At 33.0% G+C, this 24,387-nt stretch overlaps 1 protein-coding gene across 6 annotated transcripts in view; it reads right to left on the bottom strand.

The window, feature by feature from the left end:
• LOC118192698 (teneurin-a-like) overlaps window positions 1-24,387 on the bottom strand; it is a 1,025,489-nt gene that overhangs the window by 288,177 nt on the left and 712,925 nt on the right. For all 6 annotated transcript variants that reach the window (XM_085809689.1, XM_085809693.1, XM_085809690.1 and 3 more), the window contains one exon: window positions 23,754-23,858. In XM_085809689.1, coding sequence (XP_085665815.1) covers window positions 23,754-23,858 — 105 coding nt within the window. The remainder of the gene's footprint in view (window positions 1-23,753; window positions 23,859-24,387) is intronic.

Here is a 24,387-nt window from a genome sequence, read left to right as displayed (position 1 = left end):
TTACTCTGGCCGGAATACAAATTTCGGCTTTTAAAGGTCATGCCTATTTTTGAATTTATTTTTGGCTTTAATTTAAGAAACGGCATCAGTTGTGCTCTATCAACTATAGTTTTAAAGTGCTAGCACAGCCAATGTATGTTACGATTACAGTTATAGTGGTAACTACTGATTTATCCGCCATTTTTTTATGTGGGTATACACTTTTTTTCCATTTCTTCCATAATTTTTGTGCCCTACTGAAACTTTCATTATTGCTCATCACTTAAATCACTAAGCAATTTTAGAAAAAGTAGCTTTGTAGACAATGAACGTGGATACAATGAAGCTTACTGTAATTTCGGAGCCTATTATCTGTTAATTGAGAGTAGGTCTCTGACTTAGATTTGCCAAGGAAGTTTTATACAAATGAAACAAATGAGACTTAATCGTGCTTACTGAATTTACGAAATTCTGATCTCTTATCAGCTGTTTTATCTGGCGTCTATTATGAATCCTAGTTTTCAGTTTTACCAAGCTTCATCTAAGAAATGATGTGATAAACAGGTAAATTTCATAAATTATTTCATCAGCTTTTGATCTGTGACAGTGGCAGTTTAATCAGCTTTAGCTTGATAAGTAGCGGTCTTTCAAGCAAAAGTTCTTTAAATCCAATTTTTTTCTCTTACCTTTACTCCAATACTTATATTCTTATTTCTTTTCATTTCTGGATCTGGCCCACCAGCGGCCGAGCGGCAAAGTCGCTGAATACCGCTAGTTAGACACAGGTTTGAAAGCTGTCAACGGACTGGCTATATGGTGATTTATAAACAAATCAAACCAAACCATTTCTGTGTTTGTTGCCTTTAATTACAAAAAGCTGTACATTCACTTTTTGACTAAGGACTTATTCAGAATTTGTAAATGAACACAAATCTCCCACTGATGCTTTTGAAAGTTACCCTTTTTTAAGACTAAATTATTAGTCTGGTATTTTTCTTTTAAACATTTAAGGTAATTATTTATTGGCATAACGTAAACATTATTAATTAACGTTATGTAAAAGAACATATATTAAACTCCACTTAAAGTATCTGTTTCGTGTCATCTACACATATTAGCATCTGAAATGTAGGACGTATTTCAAAAACTAAAGCTAATACAATTTAAGCGAATTTTTTAAATCACTGTTCAAAATATATGCAAGAATGAGTTTGATTTCCAGTGCGCCAGCAAAATTCTTTTTTCTTGTCACCATGTGTAAATAATGAATTTTTAGAAGAAAGTATTTTCCCCTTTCCATGCATTTAAAGGATTACCTGCTGCTCCGTGACAAAGATGGAATGGCATACGTTGTTTCATGTTCCAAAATTTACCTTAAAAGAGCAGGATCACAACCGCCACACCGAAACTATGTATTTTGTTACGCATTTTACGGACTGAAGAATCCCCTTGAGATATATAAATAATTTAGTTCATCTTTTGACGGATTGCTTGACATATAATATTTTCTATTTCATTTACGGGAAAGCTATTTCATGCAGTTACAACATTTTAAGCTAAATTGTATAAGGCGGAGAGACTGTGTAGATTATATATGAGAAGAGCACTATTAAGTTCCTTTTTAATCTGAAATATTTTACGTTGCTTTTGCTTTATTTGAACTATAATATTCATCATTCACATAATCCAGCGGTTTGCGCATGAAAAAAAAAAAAAAAAAAATTAAGTAGAAAATTTAATTTGCAAGTAAAATTGCGCGAATTTGGAAACAGATAGAAAGGATCCAGATTATTGGATAAAAAACCGCGTTGTTCATGTTCATAGAATTTCGTAACATTAGTACGAATTTGTTAAACTCAACCTGCATAAATCTAAATGAATATGACAAAACCCGCTAAGGGACCAGTGTTGTTAAGTCTAGGCGGTTGCGTTAGGGTATTTTGAATAAGGCAAAGCCACGAGAGCTATCTGCCTAAAAGGAAAAATGTCTTCGGGGAAGGACGTTGCTAGCTCGTATTTAGGTTACACATAGGGAAACCTACGAAAGCCAATCACGCAAACAGCCTGTTTGCATGGTATCGAAACCAAGCCAGATCAAACTACTAGTATTCGGCGGTCTTAACCACTTGGCCACTGGTAGGGCACTCGTCTAAGCAATCTATTTAGGTTAGGGTTAGGTTATTTAATTACAGCAAAGCCTCGGGGGCTATCTGCCTAAGGGGAGGGATGCCTTCGTGGAGGACTTTCTAAGGGAAACTGGCTCGTATACACGTTACACATGGGGAAAACCACGAAAACACCCATGCAGCCAGCCCGTTCGCGGGATTCGAACCTCGGACCGAACTACCAGTGTTCAGCGGCTTTACCGCTCGGCCGCTGGTGCGCGCAATCCATTTAGAGGCTGTTTCTTAACTTCGCTAGATGATTAAGTCCGATATTTGTTTTAAAATTAATAAATTAATTTTGTTACTTTTAGTGAAACTTTATACATTTACTATCTTAATATAAAAATAAACACCTCTGTATCTGGCAGAAGGGAAAAGAAATATTAATTGAGCATATAGTACTAAACTTTTATAGTAAATACCCAACTAGTATATGGGTAACATTAAAAAAGCAACATTCTTATGCTTATTTACATCAATGATATTCATTTCACATAAAAATAGAGGGAAGCATTTCATAAAGTTTCCATTCTAAATAACCATCGACCATTCTAAATAACGATGGAATGATAAAAATTTTACATCTTAAGAGTTTTATCTTTTAAATAGCTAAGAATTCGTTTTAGTAGCTGCTACCACGAATGCGTTTTGGTAGCTGAAAACTACATTTTGTAAGCTCTCAAATTTTACAGCATTAGATATTATTATAAAATTCATAACCATTTAGTTAGTACATAATATTAAGATGGTAAGATGGTAATAGTATGGTTTTAAAATACATTTATAAAATGATTCAGTTTTCATTTATTAGACACTAAGATTTGATATAATCTTCCTTAACAGCAACAATATCCAGAAATAATTGATAATAGATTTTCAATATGCGCTGACTAAGTTTTTATATAAATTTTCCTCATTTTTCGTTCAAATTATAATATAATGATATGTTTATCTGCAGTGGGATATTCAAATTCATTGCGCTCCCATACATCATTACGCATAATTAAGCTAACTCCCAGCTGAATTTATTGCAGTGCGCATAAATTCTCGACTTCGTTTCTGTTGATATGTTATGTCACCTATGATGCAGGAGGAAATTATAATGTCGTTTATTTTCCAGGCAAGCCGACAACTCATAACAACAACTTGTGCAATAAAATCTCTCTGTCAACAAGTAAGTAAATTAAGAGCTGACATTTTTTATTAGAATAGATAAATAAACTTTACTGTTTGAAAAGCTGCGGTAAAGCGATTGCGGATGTAGCAGTTAGACATTTTAATAATCCTTACAATTGCGGGGATTAGTTTTTTATTAAAGTTATTTTTAATATGATTGTCGGTATTCTTTTCGTCACCTGAAGATGTACCTTATAGAACAAGATGGGAATTAGGACTTGTAAAATATCATCAAATGCAACTCCTGCTCCATAGTATAGTATAAGAGCTGCTCAAATGTAAGAATGAAATTATTTTTGCAAGTTGAATAGCTATTCAAATGTGGGAATAAATTCAGTATTGTAGACCTAACTGATGATCAAATGGTAAAAATGCACTCAAGATGACGTAACATGTATATAAAAATTATTCTAATTGCTTATGATATAGAAGTATCTTAACTACTAAAAAATGATTTGATGTGTGCAAAAGCAAAGCTTGGTGATTCGTAAAGGTCCAGTTCTGTTATCGTCGTCTGTATGCTTCTCCACTCAGCCTTGTCTACAGCCACAAGTTAAAAGTACCAGATTCCTCCTACGCAATTAGAATGAGACATATACATATATATAAACACAAAGACAGAGAAAAAGAAAGAGGAAACAGAGGGTCATGCGCACACAATAAGCCTTCCGTAACTATGTAAACAAAATAAGAAATGCTTATAGCTCATCCCGAGACCAATTCTCATGAACTGAACAGCCTAATTGAATATGACTTCTGTGATCTTCCCCTACGAAATACGTTAGCAGGCAAATTTTCTCAGAAAGTCCTCAACGAAGGCGCCGTTTTTTAGGCATGTAATTCACAAGCGTTTTGCCATAATTAATTAACAAAACAATAAAATTCTACATTTAACTTGTGGTAACGCTTATAATTTGTTTAACTTCCCCAACATAGATAAAGAACACTTTTAAAGACGGAATTAATTCAAGCTCTTTATACGCATCTGTAGATACAGTCACATTCTCTCTTTTCTAATATATTTATCAAAACAGTTCTTATTTCAGTCATCTTCCAATTTGTGCCAAGGGTGGCTTTTTTATACGCCAGTTGAATTGACATTATATTTTAAAAGAAATACTCTACTATTTTTCAATGCATCTCTCAGCACAACAGGCCATGAATCACGCATCAAACTTTATTACATAACAGGGAGACAGTCTTTCATTTTTAAAACTGAAGACCTCCGATGAAATGAAATATGATTTGAAAAAGGCTTGATGTCCTTAAAGTACCCGTTGAGGGACGCATGTTGGGAACTTGGGATACAAAGTTATGTTGCATAAAAATAAATAAAGTTGAGAAACGTGAAAGTTGTTGGTTATCTTATTTACTTCACAGCGACGATGACGCCATGGGCTTTTTATTTCATTTTATCATTCCAAAAATGGGGGTGGATGGTGGAACGGAGAATTCGCGGAAAATTCTATCAATTCAAATCTAATTTGAGACTACCGATCGGATTCACAATTGCTTGTAAATTTTTTTTCGCTCTAACTCGCTAAATCGTGATCTGATATAAAAAATGGGAAAGTATGAAATAAAATAAACTACTTCGAAGGTCGGATGAGATCTCCAGTCTTGAAATTCGAACATGATGAAATTTTCCGTGAAATCCCTGAAACATTTATTTGCATTGTTGTTACTTACTGATAACTTGAATGGCAGGAGGAGCGAAGAAATATATTTCTGAACTTTTATAAAGTAGATTTAGAAGTATTCGAGAAAAATGAGATTAAGAAATTTCAACCCGGACTATTGTAGGGTGTGAAAAGTGAAAAAAAAGTGAAAAAAAAAAGAGATTGGTTAGAATCTCTTTTTTTCACTTTTTTTTCTTTCACTTTCTTCTCTTTCTGTTCCAAAAGATTCAGATTAGTAGAAGGGCATTTAAGCAGCAGATGAATGGACTGGATTTGTAGCAGTCGACAAATATGTGTGTTACAGAGAATCTATATCAAGTCGTCCAATTGAGGAGGCAAAGAAGTAGTCTAAACCTTTTCTATGTCATGAATCTCACATAGACCTTTAGCTATCGCTGAAATGAAATTAATTTCTTGTAAGAGTGAATAACAAAAGCAGTACTCAAAGCTGGAAATTCATTTGAACTAACAGTGTTAGCATGAAATCTGTACTAGAACTTCTGACATGGTAGCAACTTCTTGATCAGAAATGACATACTCTTCTGGCTGCTTATAAAGGTAATTCATGATAAGATATACATGTTACATTTAGTTGCTTGAGGTAAAGATTGGAAAATATCCTAAAATATTCTTTTAAATGATGCTCTTACATTGTAGTACTGTGATCTTCCTCGAGGGTGAGTTTGTAGGCTTCTGCGTGTTTTTATCTTACGCGCCTTACGCACAGGATAGATTAAAGCAATGACTGAAGTTGCCTGCAGGTTTGAATCTAAGAAAATTAAGTTCTAGTACCATCTGAAAAAAAAATTTAGTTAAAACTTTAAAATCTATGGAAGCCAGATGTGCTTGCCTTGTTATGTTTCAAACAAGCAGCAAGAAACTTTTTGATGTACTATAGTTTATCTTCCATTTTGAATGCTGATGCTTAGACTAATAGATTTGAAGTCTGACTTATTTTTAATTTTGTATACTACTGAGGGCGTAGACGCCAATAACGTAACGTAATCTGGTTTTAAACATGGGGGTTATTATGTATCAACAAAGATACTTTTAGAAAAAAGTAAAAACTTCCCAGTAATTCTTAATCACTTCTTGGTACTACTTGACCGTATGGCCAAACGAAGATTCGCCAAGATCGTCAACACCTCGACAAAAGTATGTCAAGGACCTCAGGCAGAATTTAATATTTATTAATTACCCCAGTATTGCCAATATTGCTTTTGCATCAGATAACACTGAAGAATCATTAGTATTATGTCAGCAAGAATTTGTAAAATTCAACGTTGTCTTCGCCAGGAAAAGAACCACCTATCTTCAGGTTACTAATTGAAGATACTAACCACTAGAGCATGCATGGAAGGAATGTCATAATTCTTTACAAAATCTCATTTGCTTTTTAATCCAAAGATGTTTATAACAGCAAAAATATGAATATAATATGTTTAACTTTGAAATCAAGCCGTTTTCCTGAAATACCGATTCAGCTATATCTAGCCTGATAGATGTGGTAACGATTGCGGAGAATATATTTAAAATAAAGTTTCTCTGAAATTTTTATTCGTATTTTGCCTTTTTTATGTTTTATATTAAAAAAAGTATGTTTTGGGCACCATATAACTTCCTTGTTCGTCCTAATAAATTATATACATTTTTTGCTGCACTTCAGTTAAACTTATTTCTTCAAATTTCATTAAAATGTATTTCTCATTCAATCAATTCAGTTCTCACTTCGCAGCTAGGCAAAAATACATGAAAACCCAAAATATCTTTATTTAAAACTGTAAAATACAGAAATATGTAAAACACCAAATACAGTTAAAAACGGTTAAGAAACAATTTTTGCGATTAAAATTAGAATTTGTACGCAAAAGCAAGTAATTCTGTCGAGGGGCCGGAAGACAAAAATCTTCGGTGCACAAAATTGGAAGTTACCTTTGGGTCCGCTGGGCAAGAAGATGCTAAAGTTGGTGCTCCAACAGACTTAATTCACTATTCTACCAAGTTTCAAATGTAAGCAAATGGCGGTCTCGTTAGGCCTAGCACCAGTTAAACTTTTAAATTGTTGATAATTCTACAACTATTGTATGCAGGTTAACTAAAGGCATAAAAACCCTTAAACGAAACATAAGAACAACATAATTCAATCACTTTTAAAGCATAAAATGTACAATTTACCAAAGTATAAGGACAAAAACACTAAACTCGCAAATATACTCGCTCTCAGAAAAAGACATTATAAACAGGAAATATTCGTAAAGTAGTATGAATGTATTTCAGTACAAATTATGAAATCTCTCTAAATACATTTTCTACAATTATTCAACAGAAACCATACATTCTAGTTGCAGTTTCATTTCTGATGAAGCATAACAAATATAGCAAAATGTAATTAATGTTTACTGAAATTTTTTAAACTATTATGTCTTCTGATAAAAAGGGAATAAATTTCTCATATTTTTCACCGTTATCGTTTATTTTACAATTACACGGTGGGGGCAGAGTCAAAGCGGCTGAAGGTCACGAAGTGCACATGATTAGCGATTTTACTTAAAGCCACAGCATGAAGATGCCATTTGTTTCCGGCTAGTGTCCTTCTCATTGATCATACATCATATCTCATTATTATATTATATCTCATTATAAAAGTCTCTAAATTCTCTTGAAGGTTAGCTTTTATTTTCAGACATGCTTATAACTGATGCCTTATAGGACGAAGAGAATGCACTGGATTATTGGGTTACGGCATAGAATACTAAGATTATCTGCTAAAAGCTAAAAGAAGTAATACTGGAAATTCAAAAGATTAAATTGCCAGAGTTGAACAGTCTTGTCCCCTCAACCACTGGTGAGCCAGGACACTATAAATATTACATTTTATAAAAAATAATGTGAAATTTTATAAAAGTGAATTACGGTGAGATGTTACAAAAATTCTTTAACAGTCGTAGTATGAGAAAGTCTATAGGCTGGACCAGTTTTATTTTCTTCCAATCATTATGGATATTACTTGTGTAGGTCAAAAGTTCTTTAATTTGAAACAAATAAAGTTGGTGATTAGTTAAATTTTCTTCTTTTTTAATTTTGATTATTCTACACTTGTGAACATGAATCGCACGAATGCTGATGAATTGTTGCCCTCAGAAGATGAGTCTAATCCTTGTAAGTGTTCCGACCAAGATGATCCTATCTACATCACGAGACTTGGGAAACAGTCTGGCTCAAGTACCACTCTACTCTCCGATATCTGAGCAGCGGAATTCTTATTCTTGCTAAAATAAGGAATTCCGTGCTTGGTAAAAGCTAGCAGAATTGAGATGATTTCATCACTGCTGTTCAGGAAACCTGAATAACTTAATGAAGCTAATATTCGTTAGTAATACAAATACAGTGAATCTGCCATTTAAGGAAAAGTAACGAAATTGGTCGTGAGTATGCTTAAAATGATGAATAATTAAATGTTCTGTGACACAAAATAATAAACTGACTACCTAAATTATTTTTATGAAATTAAACAGAACTTTCTAGACCTGTTCTTACATTAACGTCATCAATGCCATGAATGTAAAAATTTAGGTTTATTTAGCATCCATAAATAAAATTCAGATTTTCTATATTTGGTAAATGTAAATTTAGTCTTTCGGAATAACGTTACCTTTCCAAAAGCTACCATTAATGTAGATTTCTTCTAAAAGGAATTATGTAATTTACATTGCATTCCAGAGGCTCATTTGTAACAAGTTATATTCATTCGCTTTTTTTTTTTTTTTTTTGTGTGTGTGTGTGTGTGGATAATTTCAGTTATTATAAACCATTTATCATACGTTAAGACAACTTTAGAATATCAAGTGATTCTGCAGTCTAACTCATGGTTCACGCGTAATTTGGTTAATCATTGAAGATTAGGTAACTCATTATAGAAATGCACGCAACGGTTATCTGTTCGCTGTAGGAGGTTAGCTGCCTACGTTGAAGAAATATCTAACAGTAGCTGGAACATATTTACTTTACACCTGTATGGCATTCACGAATTCACCAAAATGTTTTAAAATTTTCACTTAAGTATAAAATATAAGAAATGCATTGTTTTCTTCCATCTTCGAATTTATTGTATAAGTTGAAAGCATGGTTTTTAATACTATCTTACATAGTAATCTTATTGGTGAAATAAAGTTTTCTGATCTGGATGAAGAGTATCAAATACTTCATACGAATGTCTGATGTCAAATAATTACTAAGAATAATGAATAGTTTCGTAGTAAATGGGAAAAGGATTTATTCGTCAACGATTTGTTCTTAATGAAAGAAGTAATTTAAAAATAAATTTTTTCCTTAAAAGTAAAAAGCTTTTAAGTTATAAGGCATTTCTCCCGCCTTCCTAGCATGCCTTCCTGGTGTGGTGGTCTGCACGCTGGGGGCGTATTCCAGAGGTCTATGGTTCGATTCCCGGTGAAGTCATTCCTCAATTTTCATACAGCAAATCTTCCGTTTCCTTCCAATAAAAAAGGCCCCGGGACCAGACGGTCTAGACTATGCAATACTAAAGGTGGCTTACACATCCCGCCCTACCTTCTTCGAGAAATATTTCAGCAAGCTCTTAAAATACCAGATCTTCCCAACTGCTTTCAAAAAAGAAGAAGTGGTCCTGTTCCTGAAGAAACAGAGATCCCCAGATGACCCAAGCTCGTTTCGGCCAATTTGCCTACTTTCGTCTCTGGGAAAAATCACCACACTTCACCCATTATCATAGATATACAAAAACTTTTACGCAATAATCATCAAGCCCGCTTTAACATGGTATGGGTGAAAGGACGCTCCGACAACGAAGGGAATGACGTCGCAGACCGACTAGCTAATGAGGCTGCCAACAACATCATCCACGCTCAAACTATAAGAGCCCCTACCCCCGTCTCAAGAAAACTCTGCGTAATATTTGTAAAGAAAAGTGGCAAGAAGAATGGAATAGTGGCGACACAGGGAGAAGGACGTATAACTTCCTACCAAAGGTAGGCACGGAACGTCTTATAACAATAGCCCCACTGACACAGTACATAACGGGTCATGGCCCATTTCCATCTTATTTTATGTGTCATGGCATCCCAACATCTGACAATTGTGTCTGTGGCATGCTAGGTTCTCCCGAGCACTACCTATTTGACTGCGGTCTTACAACAAACCACCACTTACCACATCCAACGAATGATATAACACTTTACTATCGTTTCATAATCAAACGCCCGCCAGCTATAAGGAGTATCTGCGCAGTTGTACAGCACATCAACGCCCTAGGGCAAGACATTTGCGAGCCACAATAGCATGGTACTGCAGACAATGTACTCAACGATTAGGTATTCGCAGTATGTACACATTCTGTAAGCGCCACATTCAATTTCGAGCCTCATGTAAACATCTGCTTTCAATAGCCAGCAACGAGCAGAAATAATGTTACTGACATGTTTATCTGTGTAAAGCACTGGGCACCCAATGGAATGATGTGTTATCGTAAATCGAAATATATAATATCCGTACAATACAAAAATGTAGTGTATGCAACGAAATATGTAAATCATGGAACAGAAGCCCTAATGAAAGTATGTACATTATGTATTATGGGAACTGAGCATATTTCCGCACAGCGCTTCTGCTTTACGCACACCTTACTATGTCTCATATGTTTCTTCTGTGTGCAATATTTGCATTTATGTGCTCTACGTCTTTCCATATGTATTCTATGTGTCATGATATGCATTCTCGTGTGTGTTTTTATGTCTTTATGTTACGTAATTACGAGTGTGTTTTTATGCTTTTACGTTTAATTTTGTATATCTATGTGTTTCAGCTTATAAGAGTGTTTTAGTGTTTTAATGCTATAGTTTATATTCTTTTTAAGTTACTTTGTGTTATTAACAACGTCCTATGTAAAAACTACTTGACATCTAGCCCCTGTATGGCCAAGTAAACTCCCGGTGCAGCCTTACGGGGCTCCAGCGAGTTGCTTCTTCGAGGTAGTGGAGGCCGTGGGACATATGCCTGTTTACCTACTTTCCTGCTTCGAAAAAATCCTAATTTCTCTACAGTGGCGCACGAACTAAAAGGATGGTGGATGAAGATTCTCCACACCCAGGATTTGGCGACTGGGTCCCCTAAAAACACCAGTCGCCCTTTGAAAGGAGTAGTATATAAGGTATTTCTTCCGCCTTTATAGCATGCCTTCGTCATGAGGTGGTCTGCACGCTGGGTGCGTATTCCAGAGGTCCGTGGTTCGATTCCCGGCGAAGGCGTTGCTCATTTTTCATCTTTCCTGCTTCGGAAAAAAAATCTTTTTATCTTTACAAAGTAAACATTATTCTAATCATTTTTCCTTATTATAAGCTACTGTTAGAGAGGGCGGCATGTAACACTACTCGCCTTCAATGTAGGAAAATACATTTATTGTACGCAGCAATAAACACAACTGAACATGGTTAGACAAGCGATTTACGAAACAGGCCTAAATTATTCAATAAGACGTCTTGGACATGTTTTCTCTAGTAATCAAGCCACTACTATCATTTTCCAGGTACACTTGCTACGACGCAACGTACGGTGTCCCGAAAAATATTTACAAGTTCCTGATGAATTGCATTGTTCAGGCTGTTAATGGCAGGCAGAGCACTAGGGCAAATGATTGAGCTTTCAAATACTCTAATAAAAATTGTCTACTGCTGTAAGATCAGAATAACTGAATGAGAATTAATGAACGTCTCCAACCCGAGAGAAATCGCCTGGGGAATCCTGCAAACTTTTTTATGGTAGAAATATTGTCGAAGGAAAGTGTTACAAGGAAAGGGCAAAGTGGAACTGCCTATTCGACGAACGAAATTATTATATGTAAACACTGTAGCTTAAAATTTGGTCTATATAGGTTTGCATTGTTAGGCATTGGCGTATCATGTAGCTAAAGTTTAACTCTTAGTTGGCTGAACTTAATTGAAATCTATGACTTTAAAAATATAACCTCAAATAAGAAAAAATAAACAACCGAAGTAGCTATGGAACATAAAATGAATTCAAGAAATAATTATTTACATGCAAGCTACATACTGGTATTCATAATTTTTCAATATGTATTCTTTCAAAAGGAAATAAATTATATTCAATTTTTTTTAATTCCTTAGAAATTTTTAGATTATATTTCATATTATTAAATTCAGTTTACTTTTCTTATTGGCGGTTGTTTAATTAATCAAACAAAATTCCATAATATAAATTGCATTAGTGATTTTTTTATTTATTTATATAATATTACTATTAAATATGCTTATTGCGCTAAAAGGCGCCTGATATGACTACAAAAGAAGCAAAAGTAATTTACTTACGTTTATTCAGCTTTAAATTCTACATAATAAATATGAAACTGGGTACTTATAATATAAGGTATTTCTCCCGCCTTCTTAGCAAGCCTTCGTGGTGTAGTAGTCAGCACACTCGACAGGTATTCGAAAGGTCCGTGGCTAGAGTCTCGTGGAGGGCATTGCTCATTTTTCATATATCTGCTTCGAAATAATCTAATGTCTCTACAATAATACTAAATTAGCAAATGCAAAACTATGTCGCTCTCTATTTGCTGGTTACTTTAAAATATTTTTAACATGTAATGATATGCTAGATATTCCATCTGAGTCCACCTTTTGGCTCTGAAATCATTAGCAAATGATAAATGATTTCATTTTGTGTGGAAACACATTTAATGGTAGACGAAGTATGAATTGGTTTGCCCATGTAAACTGCGATAGCTCAAAATTCTTAAGTATAATAAAAAGAGAATAAAAACAAGCCAAATTAAAACTTAAAATTACACGAAAAGAGCAGCTTTGTGTTTGGTGTAGATTTTAATCAAAACTCCATCGATTTCGAGGGCATGCAGGCAAAGATCTCTCTTCGTCACGAGCAAAAAGATTTCTGGCAAATGAATTCTGCCTGAAGACTGCTCTACTTACATTTTCTCGTGCGCACGATGTGAGTACTTTGGTCTCCCTTGAATAAAGATGATTCTTATTTTTTGAGGTTCTTTGACTTGCATGTATTGTAATATCGTCTTTGCATAAAACAACACATATTCTTGTCTGTCGTGTTTATGTCTTAAATTTTAAAATATATGATTAACTTTAGTATACTAATGCAACATTTCCATGCAAAACAGATTTAATAGGAAAAGATAGCATTGCCAAATGCATTATTAAAGAAATGCGAGGGAGGAAATTTAGGTACCAAAATTTTATTTAAAGCTGAGCGCAGAAATGGCTTTTATATGGGCAGTGATGTTTTAAAATTTATACCGTATTTTAGTTTTAATTTCTCTTTTATAAGTTTAACTGTAACCTTGCGTGTTTTTAGTCATTTAAGATTCTCCTAAATGTCATGTTAAAATTATGAGTTTAAAGATGTTTATATGATGTTTTCTGACAATTCTTTGTTCCAATAAAATCAAATTTTTACATTAGAATTTGGTCACAGCTGAAATTAACAAGTACAGAATGTTTGTTTGGTTTAGTCATAAGCATTCTATATTTTAATTCTATTTCAGCAAGTCTTATTCATCTATATGCTGCATATATAGCTGTGATCAAAGAACCAATGCTCGATGAAGTTCTGAATGCTCTCACATAAAGCATTTTCTTTGAAAATTAAATTAAACTTAAGAACAAGGTTTCTTTCTACACTCAAAACCATTTCAGCGAATTTCCAACAAAGTAGCAACTACTGAATTCTTGATCGAAACACAGAGTAAACATCAAAGAAAACTGCTAAAGTCTTTCGCTTCTTTAGAAATATTAAGAAGAAAAGAAATTTCCACTGTTGTGTTTTTATGCCACGAATGAGTTGTTACATAGGATTTTGTCCTCGCATCATTCGTCCTTGGATTTTTATAATCGCCAGAGCAAAGATAAAGAAAAAAATAGCAAAACAAAGTCAAATCAGATTTTCTACGTTCATAAGCTTCAAAACCAATCTTACCATGAATTCATTATTCATGCATTTTAATGAACTTCCGCCGTGCGCTATTTTTCCGACGCGCAGGAAGACAATTACGAAAGGAGACTTCGCTTCTAAATTAGGTTAGCTAGCGTATCGCTCCGCCAAGCAATGTAGCCAAGCGAATCCTTTTCCAAAATAGCGGCTAGATCATAATATACTGGAGAAGGTAACTTAATTTAGACCTCAATTGAATGTGACTTCACGTTCGTGTTCGAAAAGTTAATTTAAATGTGTAAGTAATCAATATTTGGGGCAGGACTGGTTTGAGAAAGTAATAATTATCGATTATACTTGTTAGGAAACGACGTAGAAAATCCTCTTTTCTATAAAGGTATGCTAATTACGCAACGAAAATCTTGTTTCATTTGTTTTGGCGTTGACCCCATTTGAAAAATTTTTCCATAGAACAAAATTAATTTTTAGGGTAAAAAAGACATTTTACTACTTTTAATCCAGCAAATAAGTAGATTAATATACGAAGCAAGTATCAAGTTACAATTATAGTTACATCCATTCTTCTTTTCCATCCTTTGTGTCCGAAAGATATTTGTTACTTGGTGCAAATTATTACCAAATGCATTTTAATAATTAGATAAAGCATGAAAAATTAATAAATGCATAAGAAAACAGAATCTTTAAAAAATCGAAATAACGTAACATATTTCAACAAGTTATTACTCTTAGTATTAAATTTACTGGTATAAGTGCCATTGAACTATAAAGCTCATAACGAAATATGGTTAAACAGTATGAAAAATTGTTTTCTTTTAACGATTTAAATTGGTCTATATGCAAGGCAGCAACTTCTGTACAATAAAAGTAGAAGCATTTCTTCTCATCTCTGGAAATATTTCTTCAAGAAATGATAATATTTTTCTAGAATGTCTGCTACCCCTAGAGCCACTTAGTTTACTTCTAAAACTCTCTGTCACGTCTTCGGGAAGAAAGAAGACACTGATTCTTTTATCCTGAAGCAAATGGCTCTTGAAAAGTTAATAGAAAATTATGCATGCTAGAATGGCTTCTTATATTTTACAGAAGCCTCAGCAGATCCATCTAAGGGAGAAGTATGCAGAGTGCTTTTTTTCGAATGTCGAGTTTCAATTGAAAGACAGTCTTTAGCTTTGCTGAAGGGGTCGAAATAATCTCATGCCTTTTCAAAACTGGCAGATCATCTACCTAAGAAAAGTGGTGCTTTTCTGTAATTCCATAGCGGCTATTTCTGTCATCCAGTACAAGTATCGATTATGGTGTTTTAATGTTATTTGGTGGGAAAATTAAAATTGGCCAAATCTGATTTGCTATCCAGTAGATAGAAAGTTGTATTACAATGGATTCCAAGCCCGTGTGATATAAGCGAATCAAAGACAAAAATGACCAAAAATTAGCGGAAGCATCTCGTGAAATGAATTCGTGAAATAATAAAATTTGTTTAGCTATAATTTACTTTCTTGTTAAGAAACTGACAAATTATCTGATCTCTAGGTATTGGACAAGTGGTCCAGCTTATAGCTGTTATCCCGAGACACTTTTTCATGTTCATTTTAATGGCAGTTTTACGACTTTTAACTGAATATAATCATCTTCCTATTCATCTGTTTGGATCTATATTACAGGACTTATCGTTGTTTCACTCTGACAGCTTTAATTTTAAAAGCACTCAAACCAACTTAGGGGGTTCTGACATAGGAGCAGAATTTATTTCTCAGTATTTCATGTCGGCGGCAAGTGCCATTTGTACCGGGCTTTTGGACCCAAATGGCCTTTGGACCAACGGTGGGCTTCGGCAAACAGGCTTCATCATTCCCATTTCATATCCCTTTCGATAAAGATATATTACGTATCCCTCTTGGAAACGAAACTATTTTTGTATGTCCGGCAGCGTAACTGGAAATTAGTTTACTTTTTCTACATTTAAACTTTCTTCATCCAAAACAAAACACTATATTTCTTAATGCTCTAATAGATTTATGTAAAATATTAAGAACTACTAAATCCAAAGCTGCGCAGATAATGACTGAGCTGAACGTGAACTTTACAGATACTTCCATTAAAGAAATTGTTAATATTTGTAGGCAATATTATATTGCGTAGATAACACTTCAGTCGCGAATGAGAATTTATTAACGTAATTAAGTATTTTACTAAGCTTATTTGACAATGGATGTTTTTCGTTTAATGAAAGATACAATTATAATAGTTGAAACCATAAATGCTGATTTCTATTTTGTGCAGTGATAATAAGAAATTTCATTTCATCTTCTTTACGCATATTTTAAATACTTAAACTTTCCGAATTCTAAACTTATATAAAATCTACAGCTTAACAAGCTGCGATTTTTGAAACATGAAACAGATTCTTTATTGTGTTTACTAAGTATTTTGCAGAAAACTAGGGAACAGGCGAGCAAAAGTTTAGGCTCGGATTCCATTGACGAGCGAAAATGTGGGGAAGGAGTAAATCCTTTAGAATTTAACCAATATTACAAAAAGTAACTCTATTTATCTCGCTTATAATCATCTTTTATTACACAGTTTCCTTGATTTTATCATTTAAAAATTCATTATATTCATTAATTGGTATTTTCAGGAACAGAGACATCGAATATACTATTTAGCAAGAATGTGGTTCGTTTGGTTATGTTACATATGTTATGCTTAGAGAAAAAAATAATTATTATTAAAAATCTGTGTTTAATTTTAAGGTGATGTATTAAGCGTTTTTAATACTCAACTCCTCTTATATTTTCAGTTATTCTACTCATTCCATACTTTCGTTTATTTATTAAACAATCTATTCGTAGATTGAGAAGAGCAATGCGGGTTTTTGTAGCTTTCTTCATAAAACGGACGACTTCTCGCAGAAGAAAAAGAAATAGCCTTCACTTCGTTATTTTTACGGATAAATTCATTAACCTGAATGACCGCCTTGCAATTTGGCTTCTTCTGTAGGGTACTTTTCAGGAAATGTAGAAGAAAAATAAAACCCTCCCACAATCCAAAAGCATAATAACGACATAATAGAGAAAACAGAAGTCAAAATCTTATTTACTGAATGGGTTATTCAATAAGAAGGTAATCATTGTAAACAGAAAATCACAATAAATTCTTCCAGCAAACGATGAAAAGCAATCTAGTTGCCTATATTTCTAAAGTTTCAGTCTTCATGAGATGAAATTATTTTGTCACTTGGTGTCTGAGAAAGTTTTATCCTTGGAAAGATAACTTTCTCAGGACATGTAAATGCATAAATACTGAAGTCAGTTTTACTGCAAACTGGCGGGGATGTCTCGAAACGGTTGACCCTGGCTGTCATTAAAAAGTACTCTTAACACAAACAATTATAAGGTTTTTGTATCACGTTTGTTATCTTAAGCATGAGTATTTTGTTACTTTCAGATGGAACAAAAACGAAAGTCGGAATGACATTGAGCATTTTTACAAAAAAAAAAAAAAAAAAAAACGCCAACACAAAAATAAATATTGAAAGATAAAAAAAAAAGATTCATATGTGCGTACATATATATGCGAATGTATAAGATGTAAAATCTAAAAAAAAAAAAAAACATTTTATTTTTATTCACAACTAATCCTCTTGTGTGCAACCTTTTGACTTAGGGAATCCTCAAGAAACTTTAAGTGATGTTAACGAAAGAAATTAGTGTAATTTTTTCTACATTTGAAAAAAAAACATGGCTTCTGACACAGAATAAAAATCAAATTAAAATAAACTTTTCCAAACCTTATTTTTTTTAAGTCCCACGAGAAAAGTCACCGCACCAGAAATGAAAAATATCAATACAGAATGTTAAATTTATAAGAGTATTTGGGTTGTGACAGTATTTGCAAAAACATCTAATCTTGAGACTGATGAGTTAATTGCTAAAAAAAGCAACAATAAAAATCAAAGAGCTTGTAGCATGTTCTTCCACTTAGTACACGCAATGGCACTCATTAGTGCCCATTGAAATTTTTTGTATGCCATGAAATTTTCAGGAAAAAAACGTTCTAGCAAGTGAATGGTATTGGATGTTTTTTATCTCTTAATTAAGTGAAAAAATGTTCAAAAACTGTAAGCGCATTAAAATATGTATTATTTAGTTATTCCATTAATAAACATTTTGCACAGATAAAGGATTAAACATGAACAAATTAATAAAATAAGATATCGTAAAGTTTATGCATTTTTACCCCCCCCCAGCCCTTATTTTTGCGACAAAAGATATACTATCATTTACAATTGGAGAAAATTAATCTCTCAGAATTTTGAGAACATATAAATTGTTTTAATTAGTAAAAATGAGAGAAATATCTGTATTAATGTACAGGTGTTCTTTATCTTAAAATACAAACGCTCTTTAAATTAAGTTCAAGAGGCATACACACAAGAGTATCTATATTATGTTTAATAACATTTTACTGTTTTAACAGAATCTAAACAACTCTTCACGTTTCCAAACTCATCATACTTTTTATGACTTCGTACTAAGATTTGACTTTGTGTCTAGGTGCTTATCATAATTTTCCCTTTGAGAAGTATATTGAAAAGGACAAGCAAATATCCTATGACAGGAAGTTTTATGCTTAAGTACCTCAAAAGGCTTTTGTATATAATCTTTTGCGACAGTTTTGAAGTAAATAGAGTAGTTTTTCTTCTTTCTAAATTTTTCTAGTTTTTGAAAGTAAATTCATATTGATACTCACTGCAATTTTTAGTTTTTCGTTTTATGAACCAATGACTTTTCCATAGCAAGGGAGCTCACGTTCATGATTTTCGAATGCAGCTCTTTGGATTATTTGTTCATCTTCTAGAAGGACAGACGTACGCATCCCCATAGTATGGAAATAATAATCGAAGAGGTCTTTTAGGTTAGATAATTAAATAAAATAAGTAAAAAAAATGAAATTTTAAAATATCTTACGGACCTTCGTTAGTTCGCTTTCTTTTTTTAAGGTAAGAGACATTAACAGGCTGTAATATCACTTGAGATTTAACACAAAGCATCGTTTAGATCTCAGGGTTTGAGCAATATTTGTCCAGATAAAAAGATTAAAATTTAATTTTGAGATTTTCTCTTTATGTTATTCAAAAATACGTGTAGAACATGGTGTAGTCAGTGCTTTTTGCTGTCTCCCAAAACCAGGAAAATTTAATTGGTTTAATCGTTTCTTTTTGTGTGTCTGTTTTAAATGCATCATGAGTGAATTAATTTAAGCTATGTGTGTATTTAAGCTATGTATGTTAGAAACCATGTGAAACTAAACTGTTTTATTAGTCCGTTACCCGTTCTTTAAATGGCCGCAAGATTACCGCAATGTTTCAATTACGAAAACTTTTAAAACTTACGTAGCAGATGTATTTATTTCTGGGATTAGTTTCTGACTCTCACGTAGCTGCGATTACTTTTAATATAGTACCTAAGGTATTTTCCCATCTCAAGATCTTCAGCTTCGAAATTTAAATTTATAATTTTAAGCCTATTCTCCTAAATGTTAACGAACTGTACCAAAGCAGGAATCCTATTCAGAGCTCTTCTCGAGAGAGCCAGACTAAAAGTGAGAATGATTAGAGCTGCCAGCCATTTAGAGATGCTTTGCAACATATGTTAGTGTTATTTAAATAATGATATCCGTGTCAATAAGAATGTACCTATTCATTTTTAGCGTCAGTGGTGACATATATTTTCACAGCCTAGATATAATCTCAAATCAAAATGTTATTTTTTAATAAACTGTATTGAACAAGTTGTATTTTCTTCTAGATTTCTGCTAATTGGTAAGCCGATATAAGATACTTTTTTCGATATACTATATTAATATTCATTTACAATTTTAATGTCATCAAGCCTTAAATCTTGAAGATTGATTAAGAAATTCCCGTTCATTTCAAAGTAAGAAAATTAAAACATGTTCTTACTACAAAACTGATCAGAAAAATCTATTAAATTTTCGATTACTGCAAATAAAGTGTACTCATATAGTCTGTATTCAAACTGATTAACATGTTCCTCAATTGGAAAAAAGAAATCTTGAATGTGCAGAATAAAGTCTTTAATGTGCTATTGCTTATAGGTTTCAAATTATGATGTGTTCATGAATTTATTTTCATGTTAATCAAAGTCGTATGTTGAATAGTTACTAAATCAACTGCACTGTTTGATTTTTGACTAATGATCCTTTACACATTACCCACAAATAATTTTTCTTCCCATATTTATCATTTCAAAGGAAATATTCGTGGTTAACTCGGCTATTTAAGCATACTAAAACATCACTAAGCTTCTCTAAAAAGTAATCCTTGGTGTCAATGACGTTTTCGATTAACTCCTGAACGATTATCTTTAAAAAAACTGTTAACCGGTTTTTAAAGAGTTCCCTGAAAAAAGTAGGGAAAATAAAGAAAACGCGCTCATCTCCCATCAAACGCCAAGCCAAGGAGAAAAAATAAGATTTAAATCCAGTAAATCCCAAGTCCAGCATTATGAATGCCCGGTTAGCTGAAAGGGATCCGTGTCGCATTACCATAATTACGAATCTTAACGCATGCATGCATTATAAATTTTTCCTTTATTATTATTACTACAGCTTTCTCCTATGTCGTTTACAACGCAAGATTAATGAAGACGAATTTCAAAAGAAGCGGGGAAATGATTTATGGCGCTCCCGTCAGCCAAAATGGCTGAAACAAATTAAAGAGTAAAGGCAGATACCATGAAAAAGAAATTAGTAGTTGTTCCACGATGTTTTGCATCTCTTAGACTGCGAAGAATTGCACAGGCGCCTTTCCACATGACAATTTGTCGTTGACGTTTGGAAGAGTGGAAGTCCCAGGATAAGACTGAGAAACGTAATAGGAATTATACCCTTCTAGCTGAAAGTGAGTTTATGGTTAGGCGTTAAACGCACGCTAACTTTATTATCAATTTAAATTATTAAAATAAATGATCAATAAAGGCCTTGTGTTTTTCACTTAACCAATATGTTCAATATGGAAACTAATCCGTATCTCTAGCATGGGAGTTTCTATTAATATTTGTATTTTTAGTTTATCACCTTAACGCCTTATTTACCGGATTCCTTTATCTGAGCTAACTATGGCGAAGCAATTTCGGATAATACATTTCTTCGGATAAGCGATAGTGTAGCTTATATATATATAAATGTAAAAGATAGTTCACTTTTGAACAATGGGTTTTCGAAATTAATGCTTTTAAAGACTGAACTTTTCTTTTTAATTTTTCTTATTTTCCTTTAAATCATTTTACAATGTTATTTATGTATTATGGCAAAGCACACTAGATCTATCTGCCTAATAAGAGAGATATTTTTGTGAAGGGCTTCCTAAAGGAAACTAGTTCACATTGAGGAAAACTACGAAAACCAACAGACAGACAGTTCATTCGTCTAGGATCGAACCCAGAATGAGCTTCCAGTATTCAAATGTCTTAACTGGTGGAGCTGAATCATTCACAAGAAATTTTGATATTAGATTTTGCGACGTAATTTATGATGAAACAAGTAATTAATAAAATTTCAAAACGACTTTATTAGAATCAGGCGTTAAATACGTCTGTGTCCATAATTAAAGTTTCAGATCAGAAATGTATGAAACTTTGCAAATTTACTGGGAAAGAACGTTTAGCAAAAAACAGATTAATTACAAATATCACCACTAGAGAGGGTATTATTGTGAAATACCCAAGAAAATGTTTTCAACATTATATATGAGCAAACCCGTTCGCTGATATCTTATTTTCAGTGTACTCGCCACTCACAGTAAACTAAGATTTGCAAAATCGCGTTTTGGTAGTTAAATTATTTTACTAAAATACCGATTCGTCACCAGCTGCTTTAATTTTTATGTGAACTATGGATGTTTCACAGTAATATGCCCTCTATTCTGAATGTCTTTCGCATTCCTTTATTACGTCCTGCACAAAATTTTACATTTTTTTAAATGAACGGTTACCAATGTGGGAAGCTCTGAATTGGGGAAATTTAATGATGAACATCTTATATTTCTTCGCTTCTTTGTGATAGCATCTTTTAAACAAAATACAATCTTACATGAAGTATCATCGCAAAACATAGCACTTATTATTTACACTCATAATCACAAAACATTACTTGTTTTGATTAGGACTTTTAACTTACAATTTATGGCAGACAGAATATATGCAAGAAAGCTTCATTATGGATGCAGAATCTGCAAGTTTTTTGTATTATTTTCCCAAAGAAACGACTATAAAATACTTCCAGCATCCAAAAAGCATTTACGCTGCTAAATCTCTCTCTCTCTTCCAAGCTGTCATGAAAAGGAATAAAAATAAACTTAAAAGAAAACCGTTCCGAAGTAGTTTCCATGCTTTCCAGTCTATGTTTGCTTAATGGAAAACAGGAGATTCGACAGTGAAGCCATCTCTTTAATTTTTAATATTTTTTCAGTCCTAAAACAATTTGAGAGTATGCGGGGGAAAAACTGTTCTCATGTCATCATAGTAAGGAATCTGTCGTTATGTATTGCGTAAAGATAGGATAAAGCGCACTTAAGGTTAGATAGAGAGTTTAATGCACGCTGCTATTTCAGCAGTTCTCTTACAAGAAGTAACATTAAGTTCTTTATGCTTTGCATATTTCTGGGATGCATTCACGAGATTTATCACGATATTCCGAACAATAAGAAAAGGTAGAAATACAGAAGAGATGGTTTTACACATTTTCCTACTTCACAATGTATTCTAAAGGAAATATGCGAGAAAAAACATCTCTAACATGCTTGCTGACTATATTCTTAAACGCATTAACTTTAAATGTTAAAGTATTACAATATTCGATTTCAAAAACTGTTTGAAAGAGAATTATATTGCATTCATGAACTCCTTAGTCTGAATTTATTATTTTCCTGGAAAGAGAAAAAGTAAAGAAACAGAAATTTGTGAAGACAACTGGACCGTTTTGGTAGTCTGAGTTATAATGTATTTTATGTTAATTAACCGATTTTTATGATTTAAAGCTTTACTATAAGTTCTTTCAGTAGCTTTCTCAAAGGTGCAAATTACATTGAAAGGTATTTGAACCGAGGATTTAAAGTTTTAGATATAAAGTACTGAATATTAAAGCCTGGCGTTTGCGTTCCATCACCCAGCCTTGCCGGCAAATATTTCGGCTAGCCAACGTTAATACGCACCGTTAAAGCTTGGGCCCAGCTTAAGTAGTTCAATTTGTGTAGTATCTGACTACGACATTTTAAATTCGAAATTTCAATGAAATATCAGCAAGCAGTGAAGTTTATTTGTACGCACAAAATATGCTTTCTGTTCATTTCAAGAATTCATGAAAAGTTTATTTAAACCTTCTTAAAAATTTAGGCGGAATGTAGTATTTAAAAGTTAGACCAGTCCGGAATACATCCTCCTAGGTTATATGGGTTTCAGCTAATTCTGAAACTCTGCAAAATGTGTGACTACTAATGGGAATAGTTTGAAGAAACTATGTTATAAATCATTGTACAGACGACTTATTTTTGAAAATGAAATATATTCTGGGGAATAATTTCCCTTTTGGAAGTTTAGAAAATTCACTATCATCCACAGTCTTCTTTTATCAACAAGAGAAAGAAATAATCTCGAAACTATACAGAGAAGAACATCAGTCTTTCGATTACGTGTATTGTTTCCTATAATGATTCACATGAAAGGTATTCTGGTTAATAAGTAATATTCTACAAATTTTGACTTACTGTCTGCACAGTCGGGACCAATGTATCCGGGAAAGCAATGACATTTTCCCAAATGACAATTTCCATGATCGTGGCATTCATTGGGGCATGTCAGAGGAATATCTTCTGAAAATAAAAATGTAATCTCACATTTTACAAAACTATTTGAGACAGAAAAATATAAGCATTTTAAAGATATTTTCTTGTGCAATAAAGCCTTTTACTTAGTAAGATAAAGGAACTAATTTAATGAAAATTTAACTCTATTTCAAGCCTTTCTAATAAAATTGTAAATAATTAACACTTAACTAGTACGAAGATATACTGATACCATTCATAATCGTTTCGATTAAAACCTTGTTTAACAAGGAAACAAATTTAGATTTACACTCATTTTGTCTAAGCGGAAACAGAAATATTATTTCATGGGATTAAGATGAGATTATTGTAAACTAATCTCTCAAGTTCTAAAAAAATACTTTTTACCCTGATTAATGTTTTTATTGAATTGATTATCATTTTAAGAAAGTATAAAAATGCATTTTCTCAGGAAAAGAAATAGTATGAATTTAATGCCATTTACACCAAAGAAAGTAATTTGTGTTATCTATCGCTGCTTAAGATGTGAAACCAATAATGTTTGCAAACTGAGTTT

This window comes from Stegodyphus dumicola, chromosome X2 (assembly GCF_044657685.1).
Source record: "Stegodyphus dumicola isolate Sdum_Otavi_A_Nest chromosome X2, ASM4465768v1".
Lineage (NCBI taxonomy): Eukaryota > Metazoa > Arthropoda > Arachnida > Araneae > Eresidae > Stegodyphus > Stegodyphus dumicola.
Note: the sequence above shows the minus strand (reverse complement) of the source record. Positions and strands in the feature narration are given on the sequence as shown.